This window comes from Penaeus chinensis, chromosome 1 (genome assembly GCF_019202785.1).
Source record: "Penaeus chinensis breed Huanghai No. 1 chromosome 1, ASM1920278v2, whole genome shotgun sequence".
Lineage (NCBI taxonomy): Eukaryota > Metazoa > Arthropoda > Malacostraca > Decapoda > Penaeidae > Penaeus > Penaeus chinensis.
In genome coordinates this window covers 28,823,968-28,838,967 of record NC_061819.1, presented here as the reverse complement: position 1 = coordinate 28,838,967, position 15,000 = coordinate 28,823,968, and the positions used below count along the sequence as shown (strand labels likewise).

Sequence of the window (15,000 nt, the reverse complement as noted above, 5' to 3'; positions counted from 1 at the left end):
TTGCAGGATTTTAGGCTTTGTTTGTGTCTCTGTTTGTTTCCATTTTCTTTTCTCTCTCATTGTTTGAGAGGCCAGACTGCAATCGTCTTTTTGTATCATGCTGGACACACGTTTTCGTTAATACATTTTCCTCCCGTTAAAAAGTCTTTATTGCCTTGATTGCTATATTTGTTTATTTCCACATACAAAAATACGCAAACATTTACGATTTGTTTTATATTATTTTCATAATAATGGTCTACGCTTTCTGTACCTTCCATTATCCTGATGGTTTATAACGTGGTCTTTCTGTGCTTACAACTAGGAACAGTATGTCCGTTGCTCCAGTCTTTAAATTTACATTCAAGATGTGCTGGTGGCAAGAAGTTCCTTGGAGACACAAAAGATATACAAGTACTGAGACATAGTATCAGAGAATCATTACGAGAGCTAAGCTGGTGAGGGTTTAGTGAAGAAAGGTTTAAAATCGACAATGTATGTATGTATGTAAGTAATCACCAATAAAAAACTTTTTACTTTTATATTTGAGGAGGTATCTGGGTAAATGGTAAGTTCCTAAACCCAAATTACATTCATGAAGGTCAGTAAAGAATTACCTGAAGTGACTATTCCATATTTCTTTTTTTCCTTGTTTTTGTATTATCATTACCATTATCAACATCATTATTATCATTGTTATCATTATTATTGTTACTGATATTGTTATCATAATTGTTATTATTATTATCATCATTATTATTGCTATTATTATTATCATTATTATCATTATTATTGTTATTATTATCATCATCATCATCCTCTTATTTATCATTATAATCAGTAGTGACAGTAGTATTTCTTTCATTACGCTGTTACCGTTAGTATTATTAGTGTTTTTATTATCAGTGTTTTCATTATGATTCGTATTATCATTATCATTATTATCTTAGTAACAGTAATTGTTATTACTACTATTGTTGCTGTTATCATTATCATTATTGTTAGTATCATCACCTTATTATTATTATTATTATTATTATCATTATCATTATCGTTATTATTACCATTATCATTATTTTTATTATTATCATTATTATTATTATTTTCATTATCATTATCATCATCATTATCACTATCATTATTATTATTATGCTTATTATTATTATGCTTATTATTATTATGCTTATTATTATGACTATGATTATTGTTATTGTCATTATCTTTATCTTTACCATCATTATTATCTTCATTCTCATTATCATTATTTTTATTATAGTTATTATCATTATCATTATTACAATAATAATACTGTTACTTTTATTACTGCTATTATCAATATTACTAGCTTTGATATTATCATCACTATTTTTTCGGTTCTATTACTATTAATATTATGTTTTTTTTTTTTTAAATAGTATCATTATTGTTATTATTCTTATCATTTTAATTAATGTTATTGTCAATACTATTGTCATCATTATTACTATCACTAATATTGCAACGTATATTATTGCTGTCATTACCGTCATTATTGGTTTGACACCTACTCCTACTACCATTACAGAAATGACAATGCTAATGACAATTACAATAATGATAATAATGATAATTATCATTATTATTATTATTATTATTATTATTATTATTATTGTTGTTGTTGTTGTTATTATCATTATTGTTCTTCTTCTTATTATTATTATTATTCTTCTTATTATTATTATATTATTATTATTAACAATAATAATAATTGTTTCATTACAATAATGAGAACACTAATGACAATAATAAAGATGATAACAGAAATTGTTATTATTTCTATTGTTATCATTATTACAATTATTATTGTTATTATTATTATTATTATTATAATAATTATTATTATTATTAGCAGTAGTAGTAGTAGTAGTAGTAGTAGTAGTAGTATCCTTATCATTGTTAGCATCATTAATATTCCTGTTATCATTACAGATATTACTATTATTATTAATACTATCATTATTATTGTCCTTATTTTTATTACTGTTGTTTTGTTATTATTACTGCTTTATTTGTTATAAGTATTTTAGTTATTTTTCTCATCACTATCCTTTATTGTTGTCAACATTATTACAAATAAGATTGCTAACATTACCATTGCTTTAAACGCCTTTATATGCATGTTTCTTTCTAATACGACTTTTAGAATAGCATATGGAGTCTCTTAAACACTTGATGATGACCAGCAATGATCAGGTCTAAAAGTTATAATAATTCTGATGTTTAGGTCACTGTTAGTGGTAACATTAGAAATAATATCCATGGCAATTTCACTGATGAAAATTATAATGATAGCGATAATGATAATAATGCTTTGATAAACACATATGGAATGATATTAATAATGGTACTGATAATAATAATGATATAAATAATATAATAATAATAATAACAACAACAACAATAGTAATAATAATAATAATAATAATTATAATAATAATAATGATAATAATGATAATAATAATAATAATAACAATAATAATAATAATGATAATGATAATAATGATAATAGTAATAATAATAATAATAACAATAATAAAAAATAATAATAATTTTAGTGAAATAGTAGTAATGATAATAGTAATGATAATAATAATAATAATGATAATGGTAATGATAATTGTAATTATAATAATGCGAATAATAATTACAACAGTAATAATAATAATAATACTAATAATAATAATAATAATAATAATAATAATCGTAATAATAATGCTAATAACAATAATGATAAAGACAATGTCAATAACTGTACTAGTAATAATGAGGGTAATACTTGAAATAATAATAATGATAATAATAATAGTAGAAAAACCCACAATGTAAAGCTAAATTTATTGAAAGTGAGACAACAGTTTCGGAATCCACCTGGTTTCCATCCTCAGGTCTGAGGAAGGAATCCAGGTGGATTCCGAAACTGTAGTCTCAATTTCAATAAATCTAGTTTTACATTGTGGGTTTTTCTACCATAGTATCAACATGGTCTTTACCATTCATAATAATAATAATGATAATAATAATAATAATAATAATAATAATAATAATAATAACAATAATAAAAATTAATAACAATAATAATAATAATAATGATAATAATAATAAAAGTCATAGTAATGTACAATAATAATATGTACAAGGATAGCCCAAAATAATAATGGTAGTAATAATGATAGAAATAACATGAATTGATTGACAGTCTTCAAAACTAATTTTCCATTCCCAAACACACGGCAGTTTAGCACAAAGGTCCAGGAATGTTCGAGTGAGCATGATCAGATAAAACACACAGTCACATTTTTATCTCTTAATATTACAAGGAATGTTATCACAAGTATAATATCGTCGGAAAATAAAACTCAGAGCAATTAACAGCAACAATATACATTTATTCTGGGTATAAATATTTACAAATTCAAAGATATTCATCCTGACAAAACAGAAAACTAGCAGCAAATATTTGATATAGCTAACAGCGCCCTTGGCGTCGAAGCGCTGCCATCAGTTGAAAACATAGAGCACAGAATATCATGTCGAAAATAGATGAAAAAGGTTTGTGCGTAACAACCTCCCTCCCACACACTGGATCTCTGTAGCCCTGTGTGCTGTTCTTGGCCTGCCTTCCAGCGTTCTGAGCTTCGAAAGTTTGTAATTAACCGATCATCAAAGCTTCTAGAACATCCCCTCACGCCTCCCTCCCCCATTCCCCTATCCCTACCCCTCCCCTAAAAGCTCCCCCCCCCCCCTTTTCCCCTATCCCCATTTCCTACGACATGCTCAATCTGGGGTAGGCAACAAGGAGGTCTTGGTACCAGCCCATTGGTAATCCTGGTCGCAAGGTGCAGGTTCTCTGTTTGATTTATTCCTTTTCTATTTACTCTTATTATCTATTTACTTTTGGCACCCATGCGGCATATTCTAACTTACTATCTACCTCTACATTAACAGAGGACCTGCAACCTCCATTTTTATATACATATTTGTTTTTCTTTTTTTTCTCCCCTTCTAGTCCGATGTACGGACAATTGATAAGTAATTGTTTCTTGTATTATTTTGTTTATAATAGTCAATAAGTTTTATCACAATTTTAAATTTATTGATGTTTAAACATTTCTTCGTGCAATACCCAACGGTATAACTGGATCCAAAGCGTAGCCTCCAGTTATCGTTGGGAGAGAATAACACAGAAAGAAAAAGAATAACAAAGAGAGAGAGAAAAAAAAATAAAGGGTCATCCAAGTACTAATTGGCAGAGAAATGCACATTTTTAAAAACTCAGTGAAGCTAGATAATATTCATGATGAAGTAACACACAAAAAAGTAAGAAAGAAGAGGCAAGGTGCTGTAAATTAGCTTACATTTTTGAGACTGTAAGACATTGTATAATGTGCTATCACTTGGACTTAAACGACTTCTGATTTAAACAAATCACATGATGTCTCGATCGGAGGTTGATGTACTAAAATGGAAGATCACAGACATCACGCGAGAAAAAAGTGCTAGACATTGATTACGAAATAGTGTGATACACACATTCATGAAATGGGCATGAGTTCATTAAAGAAAACCACGCAGTCCACGGACCGCATAACACAGAAAGAAATGATGTGATATCTGAATTTTGAATCTCAGTTTCATACATGGCGCAAGTGAATATTATAAATTTACGAATTCGAGCATGCTTCCTCTTAGATACTGAAAATTATAGGAAAATAGACCTAGTCTTCTTTACAAAGGTTGTTTTTCTCTAAAATGTACACTGATCTCGTATCATGAAAATGGAGTGCTGAGTCGTACAGTTTAGTGAGGTAACAAAAACGACCTTATTTATATATGGTAACATTTAAAACAGAAAAAAAATATGTGTGTATTTCTATGTGATAATCGATGAGCTTGCATCCATATCAGAACTTTCACATACACTATCTAATAACGAAACGAAAATGGACGAAAACGAAAGAACTCGACGTCTAGAACAGTGAATGACTTCATGAGTGAATCGCAGCGGGCAATGAAATGGGTTTGATAGCGAAGAACACAGCGCAATAATGACGGTCATGATGATCATTGTGACTTACGATACGCCGACCATTCACAAACGAGATTTATGAATGGAATCAGTAGGCGGTGGTTAGTAATGAATGGAAAGGCGAATGAATAGCATAAATAGAATGGGGATGTGTGTGTGTGTGAAGCAGATAACTCGATGAAAAGATGGAATGACAAAAAGCCGAATGGATGAGGTCGTGGAAATAGAAAACAGAGGGATGAAGGTTATATTGAGAGGAAAGAAGTGTGGTTGAGAGTTCGGTAGAAATAATTATGTAAAGGGATGCGTTTTTTCAAAACGGGAAAAAAGAAACAGACGAAATCTCATGAGGCATGAAGGAATGAGATGAATGTCAGTGCGAGTCTCTCTTGTATGTTGTATAAGAAGTCAATCATATTGATATCCATTTGTTTTATTCATGTGTGTGTGTGTATATATATATATATATATATATGTATATATGTATATATGTATATATGTATATATATATATATATATATATATATATATATATATATTTGTGTGTGTCTAAAAATTATTATATATATGTATATTTATGTATGTAAGGATGCACGCATGTGTGTATAGATGTAAGCATGCATGTATGTATGTACATATACATATGTGTGTGCGTGTGTTTGTATATATATATGTATATATATGTATATATGTGTATATGTCTATGTATATATATATATATGTAGATATATATATATATATATATATATATATATATATATATATTGGTGTGTATGTGTGTGTGTGTGTGTGTGTGTGTGTGTGTGTGTGTGTGTGTGTGTGTGTGTGTGTGTGTGTGTGTGTGTGTGTGTGTGTGTGTGTGTTTATGTATATGCATATGTAAATAGATATATATCATGTATATATTTCTTTATATATACATATATACATGTACACACATATATACATACACACAAATACATATATGTATATATATGTATGTATATATACATATATATATATATATATATATATATATATATATATATATATATATATATATATGATGCGGCATTTTTATTTTCCGACAGATTTGGTATTGTTATCACTAGCAATACTTTTGACGATTTTTTCCTTGATATTAGTTGCCGCTTGGAGACTGCCTCATGAAATTCTATACAAGGTTTCGCAAAGAGGTGATAGTTAACAAGCTTCAGGGACCTGCCGGGGTCGAGTGAGAGATGCGGGTGATGAAATCCACCTCACTGAAGTTGAAGAAAGGAAGAGTTTTCAGTCAAGTTTTGATATAATTATAGCTGTCTTTGGGGCGACTCGGGTGCTGATATGGGGTTGTTACGTAGTAACTACTCGTCTTCTTTTATCAGCTAGCAGAAGAACTTACTAAAAGACTGACTAAGACGGACACTTACTCCTTTGTCTAGGAAGTTAAGGGGAAGGTTGGTGAAGGAAAGCCTCTTTGTTTCTCTTTTGCCACACGTGATGTCGTTTCATGCACGAACCCACCGCACCTTAACGCCCGACATGGAGGGTCCTCTCCTACTCCACCCATACATACTATGAGCGCTAACAGGCACATCAATTATTTCCTATCAGAGAGAACTAGGGTATTCAGGACAAGTTAGCAGAATACAAACAATAACGTTGCGACTAAAAAAGGACTAGGAGTAAGCACTAGCTCTGACGGGTATAGAGTGCAGACGATGTCGCGTAGAAACACACGTGACTCGAAAATAATCTATTGTAAAAGCTGTGCCAATAGTACAGTACACATTCCCCCGTGTAATTTGACAACTGCACACACAAACATAGCGGTGGAAGCAGCAGCACAGCAGCAGCAACTCTGCAATATGCACAATGTCACAATCTGCACATATGAAACCGAACCTTGCTAAGGCACTTTCATTGTATAATAAACATGAAACAGCAATTTCCGAACGTGAGTTTACAGGCCCAACGACCTTGCAAGGTTTCACAGCCTCAGCAAGGTCACCCTCTCCCTGCGGCGTGCGAGACTGGCCTTGCCGGAGCGCGAACGCCGCTCGAGGTCGCCCTCGCGCCCGACGAGGAGGGATGAAAGAAGTATCCTTCGGGAAGGACGTGATGAGATGAAGATCACCAGACTCTGGAGAAGCTATTGTTATAGGAGGCGTGGCTGTTTACTCGTAATTATTACCATTTATTTCTCTTTTGCTTCCGTTCTTGCTTCCCTACAAGCTCTGAGCTCATCCCTTCATTCATCTAACACTTCTTTCTGCTGCATTCGTCAAAGCTGCGATGATAAGCAAGACATTCATCATGTGCACGCAAACTGCCAAACATACTTTCACGTACTGAACTATACATTCATGCATGTCACACATATATGCTTTATATGTATGTCCATATACTATATATATATATATATATATATATATATATATATATATATATATATATATATATATATATATATATATATATATATATATATATGTTCATATATATACATACCGTATACATACGCAAATATATATGAATTTGTGTGTACACACCAATGTTATATAATGTATATACAACATTTTATTAATTTTCTGTACTTGAGAATAGCTGTAATACTGCAAGGATATAAATACTACGCAATATAGTACATGCTTTACGATATGCAAGCTATATCTTACCTAACAAATAAATTTACAGTTTCTAATATAAATCTGCAGACCAGAGCCCCAATACCAAAGTGAAAGAAAGAAAGAATTTCACTAAAATCTGCTAGCCACACACCACCAATCATCTACGACGGCAATATCCTCTTTTATATTAACCACAGCTATCTTGTAATCTTTTAAGGCAGCAATTACAATGAAGAAATACTCAGGAAGGAAAGGAAAGGGAGAGAGCGAGAGTACCTAGGCGGGCGGGAACTAGAGACTAGCGCACTCTAGCACAGGGCTCTGGACTCCCCACTTCACGAAGGTTAGGTCAAGCTGGTGGTCACTGCTGATTGTCGAATCGTTTCATCTCTTTTATTAGAATTAGTGTTTTTTTCTCTTTTCTTTTTTTTTGGTCACTTACCGTTACTACTTAGAGCGAAAAAACATAAGATAAATAAATATAAATTTACAAAAAATCCTGCATTATCACGACTGTGATTTTAAACTTTTTCGGATAAACACTTACTGATATTGATCCCAATTCGTATAAACTGCAAGGCTGCAGTAACAGCCAAGTGGAGCATGGAACATTATCGGGATATTGATGGCCTTATTGTTGAACAAAGGCGAGCAAATCCCGTAGATTACTCTAACATTGTGTTGGTAATCTCTCTCCCACTCGATGAGAAATGACTTGCCTATTTTGCTTATTTGTGCTTTTGCTGTTCGTTTTTGTATTTAACATATATTAAAGTTCTTACTCTTAATTCACTTCATACACCCATGTGTATTATATGTGATTGATAGGTCTCTTGTGAATATTATCGTTGTTATTTGTTTTCATGTTGTTTTTTCAAACCACGTCGCACCAGATTCGGTGCAAGGACGGCTTCTTAAAAATAAAAAATGAAGATGAACATAACAATAAAACACATGAATAACACAAATGAAAACAAGATCTTCGTTTGGCAGAACCACACTCGACCCGTTCCACGCTTCTTATTCATAATCATTATTATTAATTATTGTTATTATCTCCATGTTGCACGCTGCACCTGGCGGGGACCAGCCTACCAGCACTACTAGAGCAACAAAGTCGGGCTGGACACAACACAACAACAAAAACCCGACATTCAATTGTTTTTTGCATTTTTTACACACACGCGAATAATGTTACTCAATCATCACCTTGGGTCTCTTTTGCATTTTACACTTTAAAAAATCTTATAAATGTAACAGCTTTAGGTATAACAATTACAATGTCTACATCTATCCTTACTCTCCAATTATCAGTTATTTTATGTATGTATATATATAAAAAAGACATGAGGTATAAAAAAATTGTCACCATAAGAAGTTTAAATGTGCTTATATAGTGTAGAAGTATGTAGATTGTAGAAAAAACCGTCGATTTGAAAATAATGATGGTTCCCCTCTTGAAGCATCACACACAACTCGTTCTTTAATTATTTTCCACACAGTATAAAAGAAAGAAACATCTATTTACCCAATTCCCCTTGTTACAGTATTGACTCACGCGGTAAGCAAAAAATAGCCTTCGCAATACACAACGGAAAGCTCATTTTTTGCTGTCACATGTCCTCACAAAAACACAAATAGAGAAGGAAAGAAAGATCATATTTAAAAAAAGATAATAAATCCCCCTGCACCCTCCCCCCGACAAAAAATACACCGGTTTAACAAAGGCGAGGAGCTTCGGTGGGGCTCTTCCCCCTTTGAAACCCACAGTAGCTACCGTCCCCCTTTGGTCCCGGTTACCCCTCCCAGACACACCCCCACTGTCGTCAAAGCTCTGGTGCCAAGGCAGCGTCAGACTCCGCTGGTCACGTGATCCTAATGACAGGCAAGTAAGAGTAGCTCGCGGAGAGATGGCCATGTCGGAGGATCAGTAGCTTAGTTTTGTTCATCGTTTATATATATATATATATATATATATATATATATATATATATATATATATATATATATATATATATATATATATATATATGTATGTATGTATGTATGTATGTATGTATGTATGTATATATATTTACCTGTACACATCCTCATGTGCATATATGGAGTCTAGTTATTGTTTTTTTTTGTGTGTGTTTTGTGTGTCTACATGTGTACAGTATTGAGTGTATGTATGCATATATGTACGTATATATATATATATATATATATATATATATATATATATATATATATATATATTCCCTACAGCTACATCTTCCGCCATAGCCGATTCTCTGTAGGCCCTTACTGCTTGCCTTTTGGTCCTCTAAAACAAGTACTTCGCATTTCCAACGTTTATACCAATATCCGTTTTTTCACTTTAGAAAACGACAAAACGAAAGAGTTCAGAATGAAACAGTTATTTTGTTTGAGCACGAACTACGATGTGTACATATATATGTTTATTTATGTGTATACTGACTATAGCCACTTACTAAAGTCATAGGCTGTGTTTCTAGGAATAATACGCAACGTCTGTGAGAAGACATGTCGATCCAGATGACATCTTGAGAGGGAGAGAGTCTTAGCGGGGATACCTCGAGGGCATCTTCCCAGCTACTCATCCTCTATGAGCACTCACAAAATATATTATGCAATGTCTGCCCACTTAGTGCTTGACTATTTTGCTATGTTAAGTGACGACTAATGGCGGCCGATTGGATGAAAAAAAAGAAAAGAAAAAAAACTGGCCGACGAGAATATTACAGGAGCGTGTCGCAATTGCCTATTAAGATGTTTGTATCTTTGATACATGAACAAGAGAGGTTGATAATACGTCTACGCAACTTCGTCACCATCTTCCTTCCCCCTAAAGTATTGCGTGTCTATACAAATGAAACTTGTTCTTAGACATAATCACACGCACTTATAAAAACGATTACAATAGTCCTTGCAGGTTTCCTATCATACAGCTAATCAAGATCTAGAAAAATACCCCCACAATTATACCAACTTATAAAGAAAGGAAAACTTCAAATGCAAAATAGATGCTCTATGATATTGCAGGTGGCCCACGCTAGCACAGAGACCTGCGCACTGTAGTTTGCACCTTGCAGCACACCTGTACAGATACAATTCTCTTTCCAATGAATGTTCCAGCAAAATGTAGTTTCTGTATTGAGCACATTATTGTCGAATATCTTTCACATTGGGCGAACCCTTTGCGAAAGCAAACTTTGCTTTGGTGTTAATCCGGGTGATTTACCGGGAATTATGCTTGAGAGTCCGTTGTACTTTACTCCGGGACAAATCATTTCTGCCTGATGCTTGTGATGAATTAGAAAACAAAGATCAGTTTTTTGCATAACAATATCCACGAAAAAGTGTTTCTCTTTTTTCTAAACAAGATATTCACTCGGAAGAAATTTGTCGAAACATTTGTTGTTTTAATAGCATTTTCTTTTAATATCGCATATTTTACTTCGGGTGCAATACAACCCGCAAAAATATTTCGCTGATATGTTTTCTTTGGGCTTTCTCCCCCACACTAAAAAATAATATATATTTATATCAACAAAGTCAACACCACTGTTTCACACGAATTAAAACTCGTTTGTCTGTCATATATATCTTTTTATATTTAGTTTCCAGCTTTTTCCTTCCAGACGACAAGAATACACATACAATAGGAACCCAGACTTCGGTAATTAACATTAGACATTATATAGGGCAACATGTTCACCTTTGGCACAGATTCTAGCACCATTGTCCGACACAAGACCTAGTTAAAAGGGTTCCTGTGTCCCAAGACGGCCTTTATGGTTCATGAGTTTTGGTTGATAGTCCGAACGAAAGTACCTAAATATTCTTCGATTTTAGCTGTCTTTGGTTGTCTTTCACTTTACATACTCTACTAAAGCACTCTGAAACACAAACACAAAAACGTCCCATATAGATATAGATATTAGATATAAGATATATATATTTATTTATATATATTCTCTCTCTCTATTTACGCCTCACTCTCTTGAGAACTCTGCTAGAAATCTGCGTCCGTATAAAACCACACTATACAACATAAAGGCTCTCTTTGTTTCTCCCTTTGTGTCTCTCGCGCCGTAATAAAGACTGCGGAGGAGGAACTGGCGTGTGCCTCCTGCGCCGCCGTGACGTCATCACATTTTAGTCGAAGAAGTAAGTACAGTTCGTCTTGCCTCGGAGGTACTCGGGGTGAATCTCCTCCTCGATGGGCTCCACGCCCTTGGTCATCAGGTCATCGCGTACCTAGGGAGGAAAGGGAGGAGCGGAGGGAGGGAGGGAGAGAGAGAGAGAGAGAGAGAGAGAGAGAGAGAGAGAGAGAGAGAGAGAGAGAGAGAGAGAGAGAGAGAGAGAGAGAGAGAGAGAGAGAGAGAGCGAGAGAGAGATGGGTAGAGTGGAGAGTGAAGGAGACAAGGAATAGAGAGTGACAAAGAGAGGGAAGAAAAACATCTCATTAGTATGGGTCTGGATCTGTTTGAATGACGTCATCATCATCACTATCAATGCCTATGCATATTTCATGAATTAAAAACGAAAAGCAAAGAGAATAAAAACAAACCGTTAGAGGCTATCTTACTCGTATAATCTGGTAATACAATAAGCCTTAATTTGAAGACTAAACGAATATAGATCAATAACATGATCTGATAATAATAATAGAAGAAAAAACAAACTTTATTGATAGATACTTCAAAAAGATACCGAATATCATATACCTGATAATATATGGAAAATGATAATTACCAGCGATCCTCATTAACAAGATTATGACGGTGTTATATCTGTGATAATGACCTCATTCTTTTGCATCTGTAGTGAAACATGTCTTTTTAATATGCTGGATCCCTCATAAAACTGGAGGCGAAACCCACACCCTTCCGCCCCTCCAAATAAACTACAGCTTTATATTCGAATAATAATCATCGATGTATTACGGTACAAGAGTAAAATGATTTTTCGAAATGAACAAGACGAAACGCGAACGCCAGCGGACATACATACATACATGCAGAATCATAGATATCAGTAGCTATCTCTCTATCTGTGAATTATTCTGTTTCTCTCTTTTTATACCTTTTCGTCTATCTGTCTATCTATCTCTCTATCTATCTATCTCTCTATCTATCTATTTATCTATCTATCTGTCGACAGATCTATCTATATCTATATATCTATCTATCTGTCTATCTATCTATCTATCTATATATCTATATATCTATCTGTGTGTGTGTGTATGTGTGTGTGTGTGTGTGTGTGTGTGTGTGTGTGTGTGTGTGTGTGTGTGTGTGTGTGTGTGTGTGTGTGTGTGTGTATGTGTGTGTGTGTGTGTGTGTGCGCGCGCGTGTATACATATACCTACACATAAACGAACATGATTAGTTTACCCCAAAAAAATAAAACGAAGATTAAAATTTTCATTTAATTATTGATGTAACTGAAAAGAATCCAAGACACAAGAGATTCCAAACGGGCAAATAATCAGAAAAGGAACAAATAATCCATGACAAAAAGGCGAAAATCTTGGCGTTGTTCTGAAAGTTGGCCTCCCACGAGCGGCGGCCGCCAATGCGAGAGAAGGGCCGCACACTCAAGGGGCTTCCATTGTGCTTGTCAGTCGCTGCTTGTGCTTTTTATCGATTTTTTTTTTCTAAGCTTCCCCAAAGGAGGCCACAGAGAAGAGACCAAACTGTGTGTTGTTTCGATAATGAAGAATTTAATTGTGTAGTGTATATATGTATATAACTATGTCTATAACTATATCTATCTATCTATCTATCTATCTATCTATCTATATATGTGTGTGTGTGTGTGTGTGTGTGTGTGTGTGTGTGTGTGTGTATGTGTGTGTGTGTATGTGTGTGTGTGTGTGTGTGTGTGTGTGTGTGTGTGTGTGTGTGTGTGTGTGTGTGTGTGTGTGTTTATGTGTGTATACCTATTTAGCTTTCTATCTACTTCTCTATCTACCTTCATATCTGTATATTTTTCGATCCAATTATTTATCTGAATGTGCTTATGTATATGTATATTTATGTATCTATATATATCTATTAATGTATAACCCTATCTATCTAAACCATATATATTTATCTATCATTGTATCCATCTTTCTATCTATCTATCTATCTATCTATCTATCTATCTATCTATCTATCTCTCTATCTATCCATCCAACTATCTATCCATCTTTCTATTTATCTATGCATAGATAAATGAATATAGGTAGATTGACAGATAGATAAACAAATAGACAGGCAGACCGACTGACATACAGATAGATCGACAGACAGACAGACAGACAGACAGACACACAGACATAACCACTTCACCCCCCCCCACAATCTCCCCCCCCCCCCTCAGAGCCCCAGCCACTCACCCTCTCCACTTCCGAGAACACTCTGATGATATTTTCGCCCACCAGCTTCCTGAGGTCAGCCACCGTCCACCTGGGGTCACGCAGCAGCTCGGCCAACAAGGCGGGGTACTTGCTCACGTCCTCGAGGCCCACCGGAGTCCTGGCGGGGGAGAGGGGGGGGGGGGAGAACGAAGGTTAGTTATTATTTGTCTTTGGTTAGGAGGGTGAGAGAGGGGAGGGAGGGGGAGGGGAGGGGAGGGAGGGAGGGAGATGGGAGGGAGGAGGGGTGGGATGGAGAGAGGGAGGGAGAGGGGAGAGAGAGAGAGAGAGAGAGGGGAGGGAGAGAGAGAGAGAGGGGAGGGATGGAGAGAGGGAGGGAGAGGGGAGGGAGATAGAGAGAGGAGAGGGAGGGAGACAGAGGGAAGGGAGGGAGGGAGAGGGGAGAAAGGGAGAGACAGGGGGGGAGGGAGAGGGAAGGAAGGGAGAAAGAGGGGAGGGAGGGAGGGAGGGAAAGGCGAGTGAGTGAGGGAGGGAGGGAGGGAGGGAAAGGGGAGGGAAGGAAGAAAAGGGGAGGGAGAGAAGGAAGGAGGAAAAGAGAGGGGAGGAAGTGGGAGAGAGGGGAGGGAGGGAGGGAGGGAGAGGTGAGTGAGGGAGGGAGAGAAGGAAGGAGCGAGGGATGGGCGAAGGAAGGAAGGAAGGAATTAAGGGAGAAGAGAGAGAGAGAGAGAGAGAGAGAGAGAGAGAGAGAGAGAGAGAGAGAGAGAGAGAGAGCGAGAGAGAGAGAGAGAGAGAGAGAGAGAGAGAGAGAGAGAGAGAGAGAGAGAGAGAGAGAGAGAGAGAGAGAGATAGCAAGAGAGCGAGAGAGAGAGAGCGAGAGAGCGAGAGAGAGAGAGAGAGAGAGAGAGAGAGAGAGAGAGAAAGAGAGAGAGAGTCAACCAGCCAGCCAGACAGACGTCATTCAAACACATTCCGAC

The 15,000-nt window shown here is 35.3% G+C and overlaps 1 protein-coding gene across 1 annotated transcript in view; it reads right to left on the bottom strand.

The window, feature by feature from the left end:
- Positions 1-9,907: 9,907 nt before the first annotated feature.
- Positions 9,908-15,000, bottom strand: part of LOC125036773 (dipeptidase 1-like) — a 71,761-nt gene continuing 66,668 nt past the window's right edge. The window contains exons 12-13 of the mRNA XM_047629671.1: positions 14,048-14,186; positions 9,908-11,919 (exon numbers count right to left, since the gene is read on the bottom strand). Of these exons, the coding sequence (XP_047485627.1) occupies positions 11,818-11,919; positions 14,048-14,186 (241 nt within the window). The 3' untranslated portion in view covers positions 9,908-11,817. The remainder of the gene's footprint in view (positions 11,920-14,047; positions 14,187-15,000) is intronic.